We start from the raw sequence: 23,442 nt of genomic DNA on the forward strand, positions 1-23,442 counted from the left end.
TGTATCGTGAGATTTTGAGTGAAAACCTCCTTCCATCAGCAAGGGCATTGAAGATGAAACGTGGCTGGGTCTTTCAGCATGACAATGATCCCAAACACACCACCTGGGCAACAAATGAGTGGCTTCGTAAGAAGCATTTCAAGGTCCTGGAGTGGCCTAGCCAGTCTCCAGATCTCAACCCCATAGAAAATCTTTGGAGGGAGTTGAAAGTACGTGTTGCCCAGCAAACGCCCCAAAACATCACTGCTCTATAAGAGATCTGCATGGAGGAATGGGCCAAAATACCAGCAACAGTGTGTGAAAACCTTGTGAAGACAGAAAATGTTTGACCTCTGTCATTGCCAACAAAGGGTATATAACAAAGTATTGAGATAAACTTTTGTTATTGACCAAATACTTATGTTCCACCATAATTTGCAAATAAATTCATTAAAAATCCTACAATGTGATTTTCTGGATTTTCTTTCCTCATTTGTCTGTCATAGTTGAAGTGTACCTATGATGAAAATTACAGGCCTCTCTCATCTTTTTAAGTGGGAGAACTTGCACAAATTACAAGTGCATCAAAGAGAGCCTTGTAGTTGAGGACGGTGCAGTTGCCGTACCAGGCGGTGATACAGCCCGACAGGATGCTCTCGATTGTGCATCTGTAAAAGTTTGAGTGTTTTAGGTGACAAGCAAAATGTCTTTAGCCTCCTGAGGTTGAAGAGGCGCTGTTGCGCCTTCTTCACCACGCTGTCTGTGGGGGGGGACCATTTCAAATCAAATTTATTTATATAGCCCTTCGTACATCAGCTGATATCTCAAAGTGCTATACAGAAACCCAGCCTAAAACCCCAAACAGCAAGCAATGCAGGTGTAGAAGCACGGTGGTTAGGAGAAACTCCCTTGAAAGGCCAAAACCTAGGAAGAAACCTAGAGAGGAACCAGGCTATGTGGGGTGGCCAGTCCTCTTCTGGCTGTGCCGGGTGGAGATTATAACAGAACATGGCCAAGATGTTCAAATGTTCATAAATGACCAGCATGGTCGAATAATAATAAGGCAGAACAGTTGAAACTGGAGCAGCAGCATGGCTAGGTGGACTGGGGACAGCAAGGAGTCATCATGTCAGGTAGTCCTGGGGCATGGTCCTAGGGCTCAGGTCCTCTGAGAGAGAGAGAAGGAGACCAAACCATTTCAGTTTGTCCATGATGTGTACTCTGAGGAACTTTCCACCTTTTCCACTACTGTCCCGTTGATCTGGATAGGGGGGTGCTCCCTCTGCTGTTTCCTGAAGTCCACGATCATCTCTTTTGTTTTGTTGACGTTGAGTGTGAGGTTATTTTCCTGACACCACACTCCGAGGGCAACACCTCCTCCCTTTAGGCCGTCTTGTCGTTGTTGGTAATCAAGCCTACCACTGTAGTGTCGTCCGCAAAGTTGATGATTGAGTTAGAAGCGTGCATGGCCACGCAGTCATGTGTGAACAGGGAGTACAGGAGAGCGCTGAGGATGCACCCTTGTGGGGCCCCGGTGGTGAGGATCAGCGGGGCGGATATGTTGTTTCCTACCTTCACCACCTGGGGGCGGTCCGTCAGGAAGTCCAGGACCCAGTTGCCCAGGGCGGGGTCGAGACCCAGGGTCTCGAGCTTAATGACGAGTTTGGAGGGTACTATGGTGTTAAATGCTGAGCGGTCATAGGTCTCGTGTTTGAGCTGTTGAATTGCTACTCTACTTTGTCTCTATACTGACGCTTTGCTTGTTTGATTGCCTTGGGGAGGGAATAGCTGCACTGTTTGTACTCGGATATGTTTCCAGTGGCCTTGCCATGATTAAAAGCAGTGGTTCGTGCTTTCAGTTTTGTGCGAATGCTGCCGTCAATCCACGGTTTCTGGTTAGGAAAGGTTTTAATAGTCACAGTGCGACATCGCCGACGCACTTGCTAATAAACTCGCTCACCGAGTCAGCATATACATCAATATTATTGTCTGAGGCTATCCGGAACGTATCCCTGTCCACGTGATCGAAGCAATCTTGAAGCTTGGAATCCGATTGGTCAGACCAGTGTTGGATAGACCTTAGCATGGGCGTTTCCTGGTTTATTTTCTGTCTATAGGCTGGGAGCAACAAAATGGAGTCATGGTCAGATTTGCCTAAGGCAGGGCGGGGGAGGGCTTTGTATGCATCGCAGAAATTAGAGTAGCAATGATCCAGAATGCTACCAGCTCGTGTCGCGCATTCAATATGCTGATAGAATTTAGGAAGCTTGTTCTCAGGTTAGCTTTGTTAAAATCCCTTAGCTACAATAAATGCAGCCTCAGGATGTATGCTTAGCAGGACAGGAAAATTGTCTAATTCACACACTTATCAAGAGGACATCCCTGACGATCCCTACTGCCTCTGATTTGGCAGACTCACTAAGCACAAATTGTAAATGATGTCTGAATGTTGGAGTGTGCCCCTGGCTATCCGTACATTTAAAAAACAAGAAAATTGTGCCGTCTGGTTTGCTTAATAGAAGGCATTTAAAATTATTTATACTTGTACTTTTACTTTTGGTTCTTAAGTATATTTTAAACCAAATACTTTTAGACTTTTACTTAAGTAGTATTTTACTGGGTGACTTTCAATTTACTTGAGTCATTTTCTATGATGGTATCTTTACTTTTACTCAAGTATGACAATTGGATACTTTTCCCACCACTGGCTACAGTATATGACCTCATATAGATTTAAGTGTTTAGGATTTGTGCTAAATTTGTGTCCGACTTGAACAATGTTCTCCAAGTTTGATGGTGCTTAGTACCATTTTGTTGTGACACAGAATTTGCCACAGTGATACATCTATAATTAGCACCTTATCAAAAATGTAGGGCTAGTTAAGCAATTTCTTTTGTTGAGTGTCGCTCTTAAGACGAGTTAGAAATCATAATGGGTGGCCACGGTATTGTCTTTATAATGACTGTCTGTTCCTTAATCCCTTTCCTCATCAATTAAATCCCATCGGTATTGCTTAGTTAACTACAGTTAATCAGACATCTCAACTAGCATTTTGTCTGTTTTGGGAGTAACTTTGCCATTATAGAGTTGCTGCCACATAAATATCCAATTGAAATTACTCAAGATACCTGAGATGCCATAAAAAAATATATTATGTGTGAATTTAGCATGTAGTCAAGTATTTTTACTCTAGCACAGCACCTGATTCAACTAATACCAAGCCTTTTTTTTAATCACGTGCAAGTGCTGATGTAGCAGATACCCGAATTAGCATCACTACTGCCTTCCTGAGATCTGAAATACTGGCGCCTGGGCTTGGACCCAGACATGCTTTGTCTTTTCTGGGTCACTGGTATTGACAGTGTTTAATGTGCACCTCTTTGGGATGGATGACAAAATCCTGATCTAATGACGTGAATTGAAAAAAGCAGCCCCATGTAAAGTCTGTTGTTTTCTAATTTCCCTTCCTTCCCTCTCTTAGGGCTCCTTTCTCTGTCGTTGACTTGTGACTGGAGACACCCACCATGGAGGCTCCCCTTGTGTGCCTGGATGAGGAGTTCGAAGACCTCCGGCCCTGCCGGGTAGAGGACATGGATCGGGCTGTGCCCCCCAGCCGACCCCCCTACAGCACCATCCCCCTGGCCCCAATGGCCCCCCTGGCTCCCATCACCCGCGAGGACTTCTCCGAACTGGAGAACTTCTCAGAGATGATGAGCTTCAAGTCCATGGAGGACCTGGTAAATGAGTTTGACGAGAAGCTGAATGTCTGTTTCCACAACTACAACACCAAGACGGAGGGCCTGGCCCCTGTGCGCAACCAGTCCCACACCGAGGAGGACGAGGAACGGCTGCAGGATGAAGAGTGAGTGTCAGCCACCACCTTTGTGTTTTTGAAGCTTAAGTCTGACTTCAGCATAAAAAATATGTGCTTTTGAGATACGAGTTAAAGATACAAATGGTATATCATGGGGGAATGATTTTTTTTGTTGCTTCAGCTGCTTGCCTTTTGGGTTATACAATGCACCCCTGTATTATTTTTGATAACATGGCACATCCATTGCAGCAATCTTCTGAGCAAAGCATTGGTCAGCTTGCTTGTTTAGGTAGTACATCATGTCTGATGATGTCTTCCTCTTCTGTCTTCAAATTGCATACTGTTGTGGCTATACAGTCCCATTCGTAAGGCACACCATTTACTTCAATCAGAGCATGTAAATTCTGGGTTTGGTGTGAAACGAACAGCTATGAACACTACACCTAAGCATTCACTACAGTTCAGATAGAATCCCACAAGGCATTACAGCTACCAGTTAAACAGAGCATTGGCTGATATACCATTACTACATTGAGCTCAGAAAGTATTGGGACAGTGACACATTCTTTGTTGTTTTGGTTCTGTACTACAACACTTTTGGATTTTAAATGATACAATGACTGTGGTTATAGTGCAGAGTTGGAACTTTATCTTTATCCATATCGGGGGAACCATTTAGAAATTACAGCACATTTTGTACATAGTCCCCCCATTTTAGGTGACCATAAGTAATGGTACAAATGAACTTATGTGTATTAAAGTAGTCAAAAGTTTAGTATTTGTTCCCATATTCCTAGCACACAGTTATTACATCAAGGTTGTCACTCTACAAAACTTGTTGGATGCATTTACTGTTTGTTTTGGTTGTGTTTCAGATTTCCGAATTTTGTGCCACTACAAATTAATGGTAAATAATATATTGTGTTATTTGGAATATTTTTTTTATTGTAAATAAGAATAAAATATGTTTCAAAACACTTCTACATTAATGTGAACGCTACCATGATTATGGATAGTCCTAAATGAATCATGAATAATGATGAGTGAGAAAGTTAGACGCACAAATCTCTCATCCTTACAGTAATAGAGGAGGTTAGCATATTTTTGTGGGGGTATGATATTTGAGTGTCTTTAACTTTCTCAACTCATCATTATTCACAATTGATTCAGGACTATCCATAGTCATGGTAGCATCCACATTAATGTAGAAGTGTTTAGAAACACATGTTGTTTACAATTAAAGTGACTCCAAATGACACACTACATTATTTACCATTCATTTGTATGGGACACAAAATGATCTGAAACACAACCAAAACAAACCACTTTTTGAGTCGCAAACGTGATGTAGTCATTGCGTGCTAAGAATATGGAACAAAATACTTAACTTTTGACTACTTTAATACACATATACGTGAATTTGTCCCAATACCTTTGGTCGCCTAAAATGGGAGGACTATGTACAAACAGTGCTGTCGTTTCTGAACGGTTCATCCAGTGTGGATGAAAATACCCTCAACTTAAAGTGGAGAGTCTGCACTTCAACCTTATAGTCTTTGTGTCATTTCACATCCAAAGTGTGTCACCAATACCTTCGGAGCTCACTGTATGTCATTATTTAACATTGTTCAAACAGTACCACTGCATATCTCATGACCCAACTCTCAGATCCTATGATGACCAACGTTGAAGCTGTTACTCAGCCTACCTCACAGCCGACCAAATCGCCCACCGGCAAAAACCACAACAACCCACCCCAGCAGTCCACAGTTGGGATAGGCCTTGAATTATTCCATGTATTTTTGTACTCTCTTGTTCCTCTGTTCGTCTGTCTACTGCCTCTACCAGCAGGCAACCAGAACTCCCATTCGCCAACAGCCTTTGAAGAGAAAATGTAGACATTCTCACATTGGGTGGAAATAAACCCTCTTGCTAAGAATAGCATTGTTGTATGTGACCTTGGGTATGCCTATTGATTCATATTCAGAAATTATTATGATATAATATTACAAAGACGCATACAAAGATGTATGTTGGGGATGTTATTGTTAGCATGTGGGTGTGCCTAAATGACGTTTTTGCTTATCTATTCTACAGTACACCACAGAGTTCGACACCGCATCATATGATGTTTCTGATTTGAATGTTTTGAAATTGGTTCCTCCATCACTATCCATGTAGTGACGCAAGGAACATAGACACATTCACCTGTTGTAAGCTTGATAGATCCTTTATGTTATGCGACACAGTTGTTGGAATGATTGGTTAAATCTAAGTTCCAGTTTAACTAAAGGTTTGCAAATACACTGCTCAAAAAAATAAAGGGAACACTAAAATAACACATCCTAGATCTGAATGAATGAAATATTCTTATTAAATACTTTTTTCTTTCCATAGTTGAATGTGCTGACAACAAAATCACACAAAAATTATCAATGCAAATCAAATTTATCAACCCATGGAGGTCTGGATTTGGAGTCACACTCAAAATTAAAGTGGAAGACCACACTACAGGCTGATTAAACTTTGATGTAATGTCCTTAAAACAAGTCAAAATGAGGCTCAGTAGTGTGTGTGGCCTCCCCGTGCCTGTATTACCTCCCTACAACGCCTGGGCATGCTCCTGATGAGGTGGCGGATGGTCTCCTGAGGGATCTCCTCCCAGACCTGGACTAAAGCATCTGCCAACTCCTGGACAGTCTGTGGTGCAACGTGGTGTTGGTGAATGGAGCAAGACATGATGTCCCTGATGTGCTCAATTGGATTCAGGTCTGGGGAACGGGCGGGCCAGTCCATATCATCAATGCCTTCCTCTTGCAGGAACTGCTGAGACACTCCAGCCACATGAGGTCTAGCATTGTCTTGCATTAGGAGGAACCCAGGGCCAACCGCACCAGCATATGGTCTCACAAGGGGTCTGAGGATCTCATCTCGGTACCTAATGGCAGTCAGGCTACCTCTGGCGAGCACATGGAGGGCTGTGCGGCTCCTCAAAGAAATGCCACCCCACACCATGACTGACCCACCGCCAAACCGGTCATGCTGGATGATGTTGCAGGCAACAGAACGTTCTCCACGGCGTCTCCAGACTCTGTCACGTCTGTCACATGTGCTCAGTGTGAACCTGCTTTCATCTGTAAAGAGCACAGGGCGCCAGTGGCGAATTTGCCAATCTTGGTGTTCTCTGGCAAATGCCAAACGTCCGGCACGGTGTTGGGCTGTAAGCTCAACCCCCACCTGTGGACGTCGGGCCCTCATACCACCCTCATGGAGTCTGTTTCTGACCGTTTGAGCAAACACATGCACATTTGTGGCTTGCTGGAGGTCATTTTGCAGGGCTCTGGCAGTGCTCCTCCTGCTCTTCCTTGCACAAAGGCGGAGGTAGCGGTCCTGCTGCTGGGTTGTTGCCCTCCTGCGGGCTCCTACACGTCTCTTGATGTACTGGCCTGTCTCCTGGTAGCGCCTCCATGCTCTGGACACTACGCTGACAGACGCAGCAAACCTTCTTGCCACAGCTCGCATTGATGTGCCATCCTGGATGAGCTGCACTACCTGAGCCACTTGTGTTGGTTGTAGACTCCGTCTCATGCTACCACTAGAGTGAAAGCACCGCCAGCATTCAAAAGTGACCAAAACATCAGCCAGGAAGCATAGGAACTGAGAAGTGGTTGTCACCTGCAGAACCACTCCTTTATTGGGGGTGTCTTGCTAATTGCCTATAATTTCCACCTGTTGTCTATTCCATTTGCACAACAGCATGTGAAATTTATTGTCAATCAGTGTTGCTTCCTAAGTGGACAGTTTGATTTCACAAACTTGGAGTTACATTGTGTTGTTTAAGTGTTCCCTTTATTTTTTTGAGCATTGTATATGGGACGGTGCTGTACCAGTTAGTTCCTGTTTGGCAGATGGAGAGGTGTGTATGTGTGTGTGTGTGTGTGTGTTGTGGACAACACAACAGGCATGACCTGTGAGGTCATGAGTCCCGATGAATGGCTGCTTGTTTCCTGTTTGGCGCATGGCTGGGCAGTGCCACTAAGAGGAGGGTAGGGTGTGGGTGCCATGCCAAGCTGGATGGAAAACAAAGAAAGCGGAAACAAAGGGAGAGTTCTACTCTGGTCATTTTCACAAGGCTGCAGCCTTGATTGGACCGAGGTGCTTATAGTTCGAGGAGGACCTGCACAATGCTGTAAGGGGCTGTTTTTATCTATACTTCTTCACATTGGACACCTTTAAGAAATGTGTAAACTGTGTGCTTTTCTTTAATTGTTAGTTGACAGTGTGCATTGCAGCCTGGAGTGCAATACGGAGGATTATGATGTGCATTTTGATGTTATTTATTATGTTGGCAAGTTGAGGGACAGAATTGGGAACAAAGCACAATTATGTCATGTGAACATCTCCTCCTCTGAATTCACTGTCTGCAAATGGTCAACGGAACACTAATAGAAGGAAATGGCTGCAGATATACAATTGATCATTTCTATCAAATATGATTTGGGTAGAGGAGGGTCATCTAGAGAGGAAGAGAAGGATGGTCCTCTTATGTAATCCATCCTCCTCCTCAATTCTTTAAATCACCAACCGGCACTGGATTTGGGATTAGGCTTCTGTGCCAAACAAAAAGCCTATTTCCAAATAGTTGCAGCCTTGAGGACTGATAGTGTATTGTGCTTAGTTGTGAATGTCCTGATCATTCCAGCATGAGATGACCTGTTACAATGTTGGTGGTTGTGTGTTTGTCTTGTGGTGCAGTGTATGAGATGACCTGTTACAATGTTGGTGGTTGTGTGTTTGTCTTGTGGTGCAGTGTATGAGATGACCTGTTACAATGTTGGTGTTTGTGTGTTTGCATCATTTTTTTTTCTTTTTTTTTCTCGCATTTTTACTGTGTACTTCTGTTGTGTTGCAGTGACTGAATGTGTGTTTGTGTTGTCCATGTTTCAGTGTGTGGGATGCGCTGACGGATAACTACATCCCTTCCTCTGTCTCCAGCTGGGACGACCCCAACTCAGAGGGATTCAACGGCAACCTCTCCGATCAGGAGGTAACACTTTCTAATATACTTCATTATAATTTAAAGTCATTGGAACAATCGTCTTTCTCTCCCTTCTCACCTGGAAAGACGTGAAACATTTTGAGACGAGTCAATTGGATTCTAGAGCAAGGAATTGGCTTTTCTGCTCAAAACCCCACCTCTGTCATGTGTGACTGACTAGTGTGTTCTGTAGGGAGGCAATGTGCGAGGACGTGCTGTAACTGAGCAACGTCTTAGAAAGAATGCTAGCTAGAGTGTGCTGGCTGGCTGGCTGACTGACTGGATGTCATTCATGCCTTGAGGTTGTGGCGCTGACGTCACCTGACCTGACATCAAAAATCAAGGCTGAGCTGCCTTGACTGCCTGCTACTCAGTATCAGTCAACCACCCTCCTCCTCCTACACACTCTCGCCCTCTCCTCCCCTAATCTGCTCTCACATGCAACTGCAGGCACTCAAAGAGTCAGGGCCAAGGCTCAGGGCTGGGTCAGGGCCAAGGCTCAGGGCTGGGTCAGGGCCAAGGCTCAGGGCTGGGTCAGGGCCAAGGCTCAGGGCTGGGTCAGGGCCAATATGCAGACACACAGTCTCCAGCAGAAGCTAAAAGAGACTCTACAGACATTGAAAAGCAGTCCATCAGCATTTAGTCTTCTATGCCCCCGGTTTAGTTTATTGCTGATTGATATCCTTGCAGGGAATAACTTGGTTGAGACCAACAGCATAAGAACAATGAGCATCAAAAGCAATATTTTCTTAGAGGGAAGTAGAAAACAAACAGTCAATCGATAGAATTATGGCAATTTGAATGCGACTAAGCACAACCTAAACACTTTCAAGATGGCTTCCAAACTCGAGGGGCAGAAATGTTGTTTTCAGATGAAGAGCAGAGAAGGGAATGATGGGTTCAAATATGGGGAATGTTCATTAGCTCCCCAAACGCCAATGCTAATATGCTAAAGCTAAATTCAATATGGGTGAATGGCTTTTCTGTAATCTTATTTTTCAAATGCTAAGATGCTAACACCAGTGGGGGTAAACCTTGTGTCCATGGTTTCTATTTCTAATACTAAGAAGTTAAGATTCCACTAATGTGGCTGAAGGGGTTTCCATGGTTTCATTCGTTCTCTCTCGCAATCTCCAGATTCATGAAAAAGAGGAGGAGGAGATGAACGAGAAGAACGACAATGCCAATTGCCTGAGTGAGGAGCCTCTTATCACTGCTGATCAGGTGACTAAAGACACATGTACTTTTTGTTATGCAAACAACTTGGTAGTACTTCCAGTTACAGTGCCTTCAGAAAGTATTGACACCCCTGGACTTTTTCCACATTTAGTTGTGTTACAGCCTGGCCTTCACACAATATGCCATAATGTTCAAGTGGAATAATATTTTTAACAAATTCTTATAAATGTATAAAGAATTAAACACTTAAATTTCTTGGGTCAATAAGTATATAATCTCTTTGTTATGGCATGCCTAAAGAAGTTCAGGAGTAAAAATCTGCTTAACAAGTCACATACGTTTCATGGACTCGCTTTGTGTGCAATAATACTGTTTAACATGATTTTTGAATGACAACCTCATCTCTGTACCCCACACATACAAATATATGTAAGGTCTCTCAGCTGAGCAGTGAATTTCAAACACAGATTTAACCACAAAGACCAGGGAGGTTTTCCAATGCCTCGCAAAGAATGGCACCCATTGGTAGATGGGTAAAAAAACTAAAAGCAGACATTGAATATCCCTTTGAGCATGGTGAAGTTATTAATTACACTTGGTATGGTATACCAATACACCCAGTCACTGCAAAGATACAGGCGGCCTTCCTAACTCAGTTGCCAGAGAGGAAGGAAACCACTCAGGGCTTTCATCATGAGGCCAATGGTGACTTTAAAACAGTTATAGAGTTTAATGGCTGTCATAGGAGAAAACTGAGGATGGATCAACAACATTGTAGGTACTCCTCAATACTAAGCTAAAAGACAGAGTGAAAAGAAGGAAGCCTGTACCGAATACAAATATTCCAAAACATGCATCCTGTTTGCAACAAGGCAATAAAGTAAAACTGCAAAAAATATTGCAAAGAAATTACATTTATGTCCTGAGTACAACGCATTTATGTCCTGAGTACCACTCTTCATATTTTCAAGCATGGTGGTGGCTGCTTCATGTTAGGGGTATGCTTGTCATCTTCATTTTTGAGGGGGCTAAAAAGAAACAGAATAGAGCTTAAAGCATAGGCAAAATCCTAGAGGAAAACCTGGTTCAGTCTGCTTTCCAACAGACACTGACAGAAAATTCACCTTTCAGCAGGACAATAACCTAAAACCCAATGCAAAATCGACACTGGATATGCTTACCAAGACAACATTGACTGTTACTGAATGGCCTAGTTACAGTTTTGACATAAATTGGCTTGAAAATCTATGGCAAGATTTGAAAATGGCTGTCTAGCAATGATCAATAATCACCTTGACAGAGCTTAAAGAATTATTTAAATAATAAATGTGCAACTATGGTACAATCCAGGTGTGCAAATCTCTTAGAGACTTCCCCAGAAAGACACAGATGTAATCACTGCTAAAGGTAATTCTAATATGTATTGATTCAGGTGTGTGAATACTTATGTAAATGAGATATTTCCATATTTCATTTTCAATAAATTTGCTTACATTTCTAAAAACATGTTTTCATTATGGTGTAGTGTGTGAAGATGGGTGAGAGAACATATATTTAATCAATTTTGAATTCCGGCTGTAACACAACAAAATGTGGAATAAGTCAAAGGATATGAATACTTTCTGAAGGGACTGTATGTATATTCCTAGCTTATTTAGACAGTTTAAAACATATATATGAAAGTAGAATACATTAAAGCCCCATAAAATAACAGTGGTTTAAAAAAGCCAAGGCGAAAGTATTGCAAGACTATACTCTATATATTCGAAAGTACGTGGACACCCCTTCAAATTCGTGGATTCGGCTAGTTCAGCCACACCCGTTGCTGACAAATCGAGCACACAGCCATGCAATCTCCATAGACAAACATTGGCAGTAAAATGGCTTTACTGAAGAGCTGAGTGACTTTCAATGTGGCACCGTCATAGGATGCCACCTTTCCAACAAGTCAAATTTCTGCTCTGCTAGAACTGCCCTGGTCAGCTGTAAGTGCTGTTATTGTGAAGTGGAAAATTCTAGGAGCAACAGTGGTTCAGCCGCGAAGTGGTAGGCCACACAAGCTCACAGAACGGGACCACTGAACAGGACCACGGGAGTGCTGAAGCATGTAGCGCATAAATAACGTCTGTCCTCGATTGCAACACTCATTACTGAGTTCCAACCTGCCTCTGGAAGCAACGTCAGCACAATAACTGTTTGCCCGGAGCTTCAAGAAATGGGTTTCCATGGCCGAGCAGCTGCACACAAACCTAAAATTAACATGCACAGTGCCAAGCGTTGGCTGGAGTGGTGTAAATTTCACTGCCATTGGACTCTGGTGCAGTGGAAACACGTTCTCTGGATTGATGAGTCATGCTTCAACATCTGGCAGTCCGTCGGACGAATCTGGGTTTGTCAGATACTAGAAGAACGCTACCTGCCCCAAAGCATAGTGCCAACTGTAAAGTTTGGTGGAGAAGGAATAATGGTCTGTGGCTGTTTTTCATGGTTCGGGCAGGGCCCTTTAGTTCCAGTGAAGGGAAGTCTTAATGCTACAGCATTCAATGATATTGTAGACGATTCTGTGCTTCCAATTTTGTGGCAACAGTTTGGGGAATGCCCTCTCCTGTTTCAGCATGACAATGCCCCTGTGCACAATGCGAGGTTGATACAGAAATGGTTTTTCGAGATCGATATGGAAGAACTTGACTGGCCTGTGCAGAGCCCTGACCTCATCCCCATCAAACACCTTTGGGATAAATTGGAACACCGACTGCGATCCAGGTGTAACCGCCCAACATCAGTGCCCGACCTTACTAATGCTCTTGTGTCTGAATGGAAGCAAGTAACCGTAGCAATGTTCCAACATCTAGTGGAAAGCCTTCCCAGAAGAGTGGAGGCTGTTATAGCAGCAAAAGGGGGACCAAATCCATATTCATGTGAATGATTTTGGAATGAGATGTTTGACTAGCAGGTGTCCACATACTTTTGGTCATGTAGTATATGTCAAGTAGCTCCATTCTGCATTACCTCTTGGACTACTGCACATGAATAATGAATGCCTGACGACCATGGAATGTTTACCTATTGGTGATGCATAGATTTTGTTTTAGTGCTATTTGTGAAAGTGTATGTAGTCATCTACCTTCCCTCAATCCCTTCCTTGATCACTCTCTCTCCAAGGTCATTGAGGAGATAGTTGAGATGATGGAGAACTCTCCGGACCCTGGTGAGACCGAGGAGGAGGACGAGGAAGAGAGTGGACACTCCTCATCCAAAACCAGCCCATCCCTTCTGGAGGAGATTAGACAGCTGTCCCAGGCCTCCAATAACAACATGCCCTCCTATGAAGGTAAGTGTACACAAAATTAATGTTGCCTGAAGGGTTAAACACCAAGTCACATAAACCAAGGAGTTGAATAAACAGAAGGGAGTGCCAATTTAAGCAATTCAACATCCAATTAACATTGTCATTGGAGACGCCTTTTCCCAAAATCAATTTTCTGTCCATACAATACTGTGTAAAAATAAAGTGACCTTTGATCTCATAGTGTTTAAGTATGTGCTCATACAGCAGAGCTGGCTCTATGAACATTGATTGTGAAATAAATAACCTTGTAAGAGACATATGTACACTTGTTTGAGTTCATGCCTAGGCTTTAGCTCAGCAGGCTATTGCCCTGCTTGTAGGACTTTGATTGTGTGAGGGGTCATAGTGTTGTCAGTTTACCTGAGTAAACATCTGGATATTTCATCAGTCTTCAGCCTCTATGGTGAATGTAGTGCAAAAAGGATAAATAACTGGATAAAGCTGCAGGAGGCATTTGTTATATGAGTCTCTCGTTTCAGAGGGCCAAGGCACGCACTCAATATGGTTCCCTGTGGAAAGACATATTGTGTGACCATATGGCTCCCCTGCATGAGAGACATGTTTCCTGCTTAGTGTGTGTGTGTGTTTATGGAAGCACATTTGGGTATATGTCTGTGAATCCATATGCCTGTGTGTAGATGCACTGCATGTGTTTGAGTATTTCTTTGTATTTGGAATTGGGTGTGTCGTCTTAAATATGTTTTACGCAAAGTCGGTTTACTTCCAGAAATATAAGTCATATTAGACAGCATCCACAGTCACAGAAACAGTCAAAGGCTAGTTACTCTACTCAGAATTTAATATCAAGGTAATGAAACATTTAAATGGATGATGTACAAGTGATATCATCCCACTCATGTCATCTATCCCTACATTGTATGTACTGTATACAGCAGGACTATTTAATTCCTGCCCCTTGTTGCCTGAAGTGGTACTTTGCCCATATTCATAAAGTATCTCAAAGAGTGATGATCTAGGATCCATATTGCTTTAAAAAAATTAAATAATAATAATTAATCAAAGTACTGTGAATTCAGAAAGTATTCAGACCCCTTCACTTTTTCTGCATTGTGCTACTTTACAGCGTTATTCTAAAATGGATTTTTAAAAATCTACACACAGTACCCCATAATGACAAAGCAAAAACAGGTTTTTATAAAAAAAAAACTGTAATATTACATTTACATACATATTCAGACCCTATACTCAGTACTTTGTTGAAGCACCTTTGGCAGCAATTACAGCCTTTACTCTTCTTGGGTATGATGCTACAAGCTTGGCACACCTATATTTGGGGAGTTTCTCCCATTCTTCTCTGCAGATCCACTCAAGCTCTGTCAGGTTGGATGGGGATCGTTGCTGCACACCTATTTTCAGGTCTCTCCAGAGATGTTCGATCGGGTTCAAGTCCGGGCTGTGACTGGGCCACTCAAGGACATTCAGAGACTTGTCCCAAATCCACTCCTACGTTGTCTTGGCTGTGTGCTTAGGGTCGTTGTCCTGTTCGCCCCAGTCTGAGGTCCTGAGCGCTCTGGAGCAATAAATAAGGTTTTGAATATAAGACTTACAAGTGTTACCAGTTCGGAGATTTGTACTAAGAGTTTAGAAAATTTACCACATACAGTATTTGTGAAATTAGCACCAAAGCGATAAAAAAAAACTGTGATATCTGATCAAGGATCTCTCTGCACTTTGCTTCGTTCATCTTTCCCTCGATCCTGACTAGTCTCCCAATCCCTGCCACAGATAAACATCCCAACAACACGATACTGCCTACACCATGCTTCACCGTAGGGATGGTATTGGTCAGGTGATGAGCAATGTCTGGTTTCCTCCAGACATGATGCTTGGCATTCAGGCCAAAGAGTCTTGGTTTCATCAGACTGGAAAATCTTGTTTCTCATGATCTGAGAGTCCTTTAGGTGCCTTTTAGCAAATTCCAAGCAGCCTGTCATGTGCCTTTTACTGAGGAGTGGCTTCCGTCTGGCCACTACCATAAAGGCCTGATTAGTGGAGTGCTGCAGAGATGGTTGGCTTTCTGGAAGGTTCTCCCATCTCCACAGAGGAGCTCTGAAGATCTGTCAGTGACCATCGGGTTCTTGGTCACCTCCCTGACCAAGGCCCTTCTCCCCCGATTGCTCAGTTTAGCCAGGAGGCCAGCTCTAGGAAGAGTCTTGGTGGTTCCAAACTTCTTCCATTTAAGAATGATGAATGCCACTGTGTTCTTGGGGACATTCAATGCTGCAGAAATGTTCTGGTACCCTTCCCAAGATCTGTGCCTCGACACAATTCTGCCACGGAGGTCTACGGACAATTCCTTCAACCTCATAGCTTGGTTTTTGTTCTGAAATTATATAGATAGGTGTGCACCTTTCCAAATCATGTCCAATCATTTGAATTTACCACAGGTGGACGCTAAGTTGTAGAAACATCTCCGGGATGATCGTATGGAAACAGGATGCACCTGAGCTCAATTTCGAGTCTCATAGCAAAGGGTCTGAATACTTTTGTAAATAAGGTATTTATGCTTTTTATTTTTAATAAATGTGAAAAAATGTCTGGTCATTATGGGGTATTGTGTGTAGATTTTTTAATTTAATTTTTTTTAAATCTATTTTAGAATAAGGCTGTAACGTAACAAAATGTGGAAAAAGTGAAGGGGTCTGAATACTTTCCGAATGCACTGTGGTATATTTTCACAACGCTTAGTAAAACTCTAAACCTATAATCAAAAAAGCAGTTGTTTCAACACTCTAAGCATATATTTAATTGACTAAGTACAACATACACAATCATAAAGTCACTTTTTCACCAAACTTAATCATTGTTTCATCTAGAAATTCATGTTTCACATTGCTCATGTTCATATGAAGTTATTGCTTTTCACAATACAGTACTCACATTACTTTTGATATAATTGTCCTCTCATTTGTTAAAATACATTTTACTCTTACTTAATTGATAACAATTTAACCGTTTAGTAAACCTATAGGTTTTAAACTTTTGTCTACTACAGATCTACTACAGAGAACTACATAATGAACTTGTATGTTTGTAAAGTATAAAAATATAAAGCTTGATATACTGTAATGTACTATAATTTTGATTTTTACTTTACATTAAGTTTTAGAGATGTACTGCATGTAACAAATGCATCCCCTAAATAGCTAAAAAGATTAAGCTGCTGGGGTCTTTTTAATGGGTAATTTTCACACTGCTTTACTGTATTGTATTGTATATTGGCATTAGCCAATACAGTACTGTAATATCGTAATATATGCCATTTAATATACGTGGGAATAGAACCCACAACTCTGGTGTTGCTAGTGCCATGCTCTTACTAACTGAGCCACAAAGGACCACAATACATAAGTACAATACAAGTACAGTACAATACAATAAATTATGAAAATACAAGTCAACGTTTTATGATTGCATCACCATGAGTGTACCATCCTCCTTCAGGCTATAGATGAGGTATGCAATGACAGACCTATGTCAGCCTTGGATTTGTCATGACAAACGTTTTTCCCCAGGTGCATGAACAATGAAGACATTTGCTGTGATGTCGATGAGAACCTACCAAATGTTCAAGACAGGCTTGGTGCAAACTAGTTACGGCTAGTTACTGCTAAACATTGTTTCTTTCATTCATTTCATTTGATTACAGTACACCTACAGTGTAATTATATCTGAACAATACATGTACTTTTTTGTGATTGTGGAACATTTCTTCAATAATTCCAACTTTAATCACACATGGGATAAAAATTATGGAAATGTGAGTTTCAGTAAATGTTGATGGGTAGTGCAGGTGTATTGCCGAATGTGAAAACAGTGTTATGTACTGTAATTTACAGTACTGTAGCATACAACATTCAACGTTTTGAAACCTGTATCTTGCATTTTTTTGCTCTTGGATTAACTTCTTTGTTTTTTTATAACTACTGTTCATGCAGAAAATACTCTCATGTTTTGGTGATTAAATCAATTTTCGCTTGCTATTTCACAGTAAACATATATTTTTGGATCAATGGTTGTGTTGTGAAAGATGTCTCCAAACCAAATGAATGCACAATAAAAGGTTTTGAATATAAGACTTACAAGTGTTACCAGCTCAGAGATTTGTACTAAGAGTTTAGAAAATTCACCACATATAGTACTTGTGAAAATAGCACCAAAGCGATAAAAAAAAACCTGTGGTATCTGATCTTAAATCAGCACTTCTACTCTGAGACGCTTTATGAATACGGACCAGGTTTTATTTTTTACCTAGAAGTTTGTCATTGTTTGGCCAGAGAGTTCACTTCGTCCTGATGCGCCAGGTCTGAGTCAATCCCTGATAATTAATGATAACCAGCAATGCTTTGGCCCTCGAGAGAAGCAATTCGATATCCCTTGTACAGTATATAATATTATGCATATTGAATCTCGGTTTACCTCTTTGTACAGTTAGCCTGGTCCCAGATCTGTTAGTGTCAATGACTGTAGGAGTTGGCTATACAGGACAAACAGATCTGGGCTTCAGGCTAAGGTATAGTAGCTCCATACCAGACCATGCCTCTCTCTCTCTCCAGGCCTAAGTCTGATGCCCAGCTCAGCCCTGGTGGAGCTGCTGTGCCGGGTGGAGTCGGCCATCATGGAGTACTCCGAGGAGCTGGTCACCCAGCTGGCACGCCGTGACGAGTTGGAGTTTGAGAAGGAGGTGAAGAACACGTTCATCACGGCCCTCATGGATGTGCAGAACCGCCAGAAGGAGCAGCGGGACACGGGCAAGCGCCGGCGCCGGAGCGATAAGGGCCTCAGTCTGCAGGGTAACGCGGTAACCACGACCGTGATTGGTGGAACTACTACTACAACCACTGTCCACACGGACTCCAAGCCTGCCTCTATGCCTATGAAGGTAAGCACTGAGGGAGGGAGATAAATGAGCGGGGCGGGGGTATGTTTGTATGGGCAATGATATTAGTGTATAGGCTGATGGTGGTGTGTGTGTGTGTGTCTGTCTGTCTGTCACACGCACACGCACGCACACACACACACACCACACTCACAAGCATGAGTGTCTGTGTGTTAATGTCCATACGGATGCATTTCCAAGCCAGGCAGCGCTCTTTCTCTCTCTTTCTCTCTCTCTGCCTCCCACACCGTCATGGATAATGGACATAGAGGCCATTAGGCCCTAACTGCACACATTTATTTTGTTTTGTTATTATAAACTGCACTTACGGGAAGAGAAACCAACAGAGTACTCAGAGGACTTGACCACAGGTTCTTATACAGTAAAAGCATAGACCAGCCTGTCCATATCCAGGAACAAATTAACAACACTTAACAGCCCCTCTTTAGTCATAGCAAAGGACACGCTTGTGTTTACCTGTCCAATACCGTGGTAGTTGTATCTGTTTGGTAATGACAATGTAGGAATGGAGTCAATTACTGTAGCCCTGATCATGATGTACAACCAGTCTATATACAATTGACGTGGTAATGTCTGATTTTAATGTCACAAGCATACATGACGGCTCCTTTTAAATTAACAGCCTTTATGAATGCTGTTAGGTTACATGCATTATAAAACACACTATTATGCATACTATATTCATAAAAGCGCCTCATAAGCTTTATAAATGCATAATTAACTGATAACTGCATTGAAAATGCATCACGAGACAGCTGTCTCATAGAAAGTGTTACTGTGTTGTGGTGACAGAGGGTCGTTCTCACTCACAGCTGGTGATTGTCTGTGTTCCAGCGTTTTAGTATGGAGGGCCTGTCCAACATCCTGCAGACTGGCATCAGACAGACATTTGGCAGCACAGGGACAGACAAACAGGTGAGAAACTTAAGCTTTTACAGCTTCTAGCCACCAAGTATATCAGTGTGTTAAATCTACAATGATTCAACACTGCTACGTCACGTCCCTAACGGTCTCTCTTTGTCTTTGTTGTTCAGTATCTAAACACGGTAATTCCATATGAGAAGAAAGCAACTCCTCCAACTGTGGACGACCTTCAGATGATCACCAATAGTAAGTAGGCGGGATAATGCAATTGAATGCTAAGCTAATGGGTTGTTTTCCTCGTTTGGGTTAGCTGATCATACGACCACATCCCCCAAATGTTCGACTCAGTTTACATTTTCATTGGACAGACATACAAATTGACCCTCAAAATGTGTTTTGCTCAGTTAGAACCTCCTTTTCAATTTGATTAGTCTCTGTCCCACATAGCTGCTATACAAGTAGCATAGCTCAGAAATGTGCCAATGCCCAGCACTACACTCAGTGCTAAGAACCTCTTTGTTTTGATTTGATCCCCCACAGTTCTTTACGCCATGAAGGAGGAGAGTGAGAAGGTGCCTACACTGCTAACTGACTACATATTAAAAGGTAACTAAATGCTTGATTAGGTTTAGAAACAATAACATAGGTATTACTACAAGTGTAAGGTGAATAACTTATTGAATACAATTATCTTATCCAATTAAAGATAACAAAAGTGGAAAGTACACGATCTACTTACGAGCCTGATACATAAAGGGGCTATCCCACTGGTATAATAGTTAAGTGAACCCTGTTCCGATGGGAAACTCGAGTGTTTGCATATTGAATGTTTAATAGAATCTGAGCTGAGATTGCACCAATCGGATTCAAACAACACTTCCTACCCTAATATGGCTATTTAAATGGACCAGATCTGCACACACATCATCTGCTGCTGCATTGCGGCTCTACTATAATAATATGGCTATTTAAATGGCCCATATGCCATTTAGCAGCCACTTTTATCCAAAGCGACTTAGTCAAGCATGCATACATTTTACATATGAGTGGTCCCAGGAATCAAACCCACTACCCTGGCATTTCATGCGCCATGCTATAACCAAAGGACCAAGCTAAGCTGTATGGTTGGCATGTTTTTGCTGCTTAATGTTGCTGCTGCAACTATTGCTGCCACCTGCTATGTGTTGTCTGTTTTCTGCTAGCCTACCACCACCCCAGCCTCCATCCGTTTGGTTTGTTACCATCAGGGGGATTGGAATATCTCTCTCACTGCCTGTAGTTTATTATAATGGTAATGGGTTGTCTTCTATTTTCTAATAAATGGTTCAATTCATGTGAATTTCCTGTCTGAACTTATTTAATTTGAAATGTGCCTGTAAGAAAAAAAAGGCTCATTATAATGTTTTTCAGCTAATTTGATTAGCACAGTTGACGAAGACTAGATGATGAAATGATGATGATAATTATTATAACGATGATTGAAGTATTCCCAATTATCAATCTATTTTTCTTCTCCAGTGCTGTGTCCCACTTAAAGAATTCAAGCCATGGGCTGCTCTCTGACGGAGACTTCTGAAAGGGCTCCCGAATCTGGTAACCATCCACCCCTCCTCCAGTCCAAGCTGCATGAGCTCCCCCCTGTTTCATAATCAGTCATGGATCATTACCATCTAAATCATTGTACCATACTCATGTAATAAAACTACTGCCTTTAGCTGAGCTCACCTTGTCCTTCCTGCACACTAAGATCCGTCCAGAGCCAAAATGGCAGCCGCCTAAATACTAGTGTATGGGGCCACTGTACCCCTGTTGAAGAACTGACTAACTGATCTCTATTCAGAGCATGATAAGCTAATACTGACCACACAGTTATACAGGGATTCATTTTTAGTTTTATTTTCTATTTTTTACAGAGATGATTTGATATCAGATATTAACATGGCTATGTTTTACTTCACTGTACCTCAGGCCTAAAAGGGGTTTGGTTCTTATGCCATTTTGTCTGTCTGCCCATATGTCACCTTGTACAGATTATTGAGGATTGACGGGTTCAATTTAAATGTAGGAAATCTGGACTGAACATTTCTCTCATTATTCGAGGACAATAACCTGTAAACGTAACAAATTTGAATAAAAAAGCCATTGACCTTTTCTGCCATGCTAGTACTGTAGCTTAATATTACGGGTGCAGTAGATTTAAATGTTTTTGTTATTTCAACCAATAATGTTTGAATATTCAGTGCTCTTCAGACTTTTGATAATTTATTTTTACTGTGATCTAATATTTCATATAGGCCATCATGTACTGTTGTTTTGTTTATTTTATACTTTTATTTAATGAATAATCAGAGTATGTGTCACCCCATTCTGTCACATGGAGTTTAATCATTGAGTTTTCATTGTCACTGATGACATGGGCTCATTTGAATACGGTATAGGCTTACTTATTTATGAATTCCTGTGAGCCACGTAGGAGAATATTACATTGCTAATCGCAAGTTCAAATAAACATGCTACCCTAAAACTGTGTGCCAGATGTGTTTTTTTTTGTCCCTTCTCTCTCTGCTGACTGAATCAAGGCAACACAACCCACTTGGAACACCCTCCGATGTTGTTTTAACATAATTCGTCAACATATTGTGACATGGAATCTACGTGGAAAAGACATTGGATTTGAAAAAAGTAATCAACATAAGCGGTTATTTTAAGGGTGAAATCTCAACCACAGGACTAGGTCGTCATGGTAACTAAATTTCAACATCGAGAAACCTTGTAAAAAAATATGTTTAACTTGTACCTTTAAAACAACATCAGATCTTCAACGTTATATCCACTATCAGAAAGTGTGGGCAGCACTTCCTACTGGACAATTGAACAATCTACAGCTCCCCTTCCGTCTACCATCTAGGGTTTTAACCAAGTCCAGTGCTGTTAGGCTATGATATTTGTCACTGACTATTATCAATGTGCTATTGTGAGAATGATTGCTGAAAGACCTCTACCTAAAAACTAAATAGATTCACTGTTGCTAATTCATTCCAAAAAGCAAATTAAATGTGACACTTATTTATCATAAATTATGCTTTTAGGCCTATATTGCATTTGCAGTCATCAACAGTTGTTTAAATTCAACCCAGAATTCAACTAAAAATAGACAATACAATAGGCCTAGAGTTTCAAGCTCGTTGATTTCAAATGTAATGATATTTAGTGACATTGAATGGTGTTTGGATGTCAACGCAACCAAATATCAACATTTGAAGGAGATATACTGTATCTTCTGTTTGGATAGTTCAATCTGTGCCACTGACTTAGCCTATGGCTTTCATTTCAGTTTGTCAACAAATTAATAATTTATGTGTTGGATTCACATCTCCATCTCAACCAAAAATGACTTAGATTTGGGGGAAGCCTGGCTTCTCTTGGCATCCGCGAATACACCACTGCCTTTCTGACTTGACTTGAGCTGTGTCTAGTACAGGAGGCTGCTGAGGGGAGGATGGCTCATAAGGGCTGGAATGGAGTAAATGGAATGGTATCAAACACATGGTTTCCATGTGTTTGATGTGATTTGATTTGATTTATTAGGATCCCCATTAGCTGACGCCGATGGTGACAGCTCGTCTTACAGGGGTCCGACATACCAAAAAAGACATTACAGACAAAAGTCTTTACAATTTACATACAGTACATTTAAAACATGAACATGTAGTGTGTGTGTGTGTGCACCTATCAGTTACACATACATTTTAGTGTTTACAACAAATAGGTCACATGGGGTAGAGGCGTGAGGTGTAGCTTTATTTGTTTTTTGAAACAAGGTTTGCTGTTCACTTGCGCTATATACAATGGGAGTTCCATGCACTCATGACGGTATAATACTGCACGTTCCATTGAATTTGTTCTGGACATGGGGACGGTGAAAAGACCCCGGTGGCAGGTCTGGTGGGGTGTGTGTGTGTGTCAGCGCTGTATGTAAGTTGGCTTAACTTGGCTATGCAATCAATTTGGAATTCTCAACACTGTTTCTAATAAAAAATAACACGTGGAAACGTGTTCAATGCCATTTAATTCATTCTGTTCCAAATGAAGGTGCAACCAGCCTCCTGTGATCTCTAGTGTAAAGCAACACATTGTATCAAATCAATCAACTGGGTCCGGCCTGAAGCTGTCTCTAGAAAACTTGCAACTGTATCAACGAGCCTATTCTGGGCCCTCAAGTCCCTCACCAGTGAGCTTGGGGCAGACAGCTGTTTTGTGTCAAGTTTCCACTGGACAGCTGGGATCATTACTCATA

General features: G+C 41.7%; 1 protein-coding gene across 2 annotated transcripts; it reads left to right on the plus strand.

The window, feature by feature from the left end:
* Nucleotides 1–3,504: 3,504 nt before the first annotated feature.
* LOC135548723 (fasciculation and elongation protein zeta-1-like) lies at nt 3,505–21,669 on the plus strand. Of its 2 annotated transcripts, XM_064978586.1 has the most exons (10): nt 3,505–3,842; nt 8,742–8,841; nt 9,970–10,056; nt 13,174–13,342; nt 17,938–18,263; nt 19,116–19,196; nt 19,316–19,391; nt 19,686–19,751; nt 20,348–20,436; nt 20,664–21,669. In XM_064978586.1, exons 1-9 carry the CDS (start codon nt 3,505–3,507, stop codon nt 20,422–20,424), a joined length of 1,320 nt encoding a protein of 439 aa, XP_064834658.1. In that variant the 3' UTR covers nt 20,425–20,436; nt 20,664–21,669. The 2 variants fall into 2 exon arrangements, with proteins under 2 accessions (XP_064834658.1, XP_064834659.1); XM_064978587.1 differs by lacking the exon at nt 20,348–20,436.
* Nucleotides 21,670–23,442: the final 1,773 nt, after the last annotated feature.

This window comes from Oncorhynchus masou, chromosome 11 (assembly GCF_036934945.1).
Source record: "Oncorhynchus masou masou isolate Uvic2021 chromosome 11, UVic_Omas_1.1, whole genome shotgun sequence".
NCBI classification, from domain to species: domain Eukaryota; kingdom Metazoa; phylum Chordata; class Actinopteri; order Salmoniformes; family Salmonidae; genus Oncorhynchus; species Oncorhynchus masou.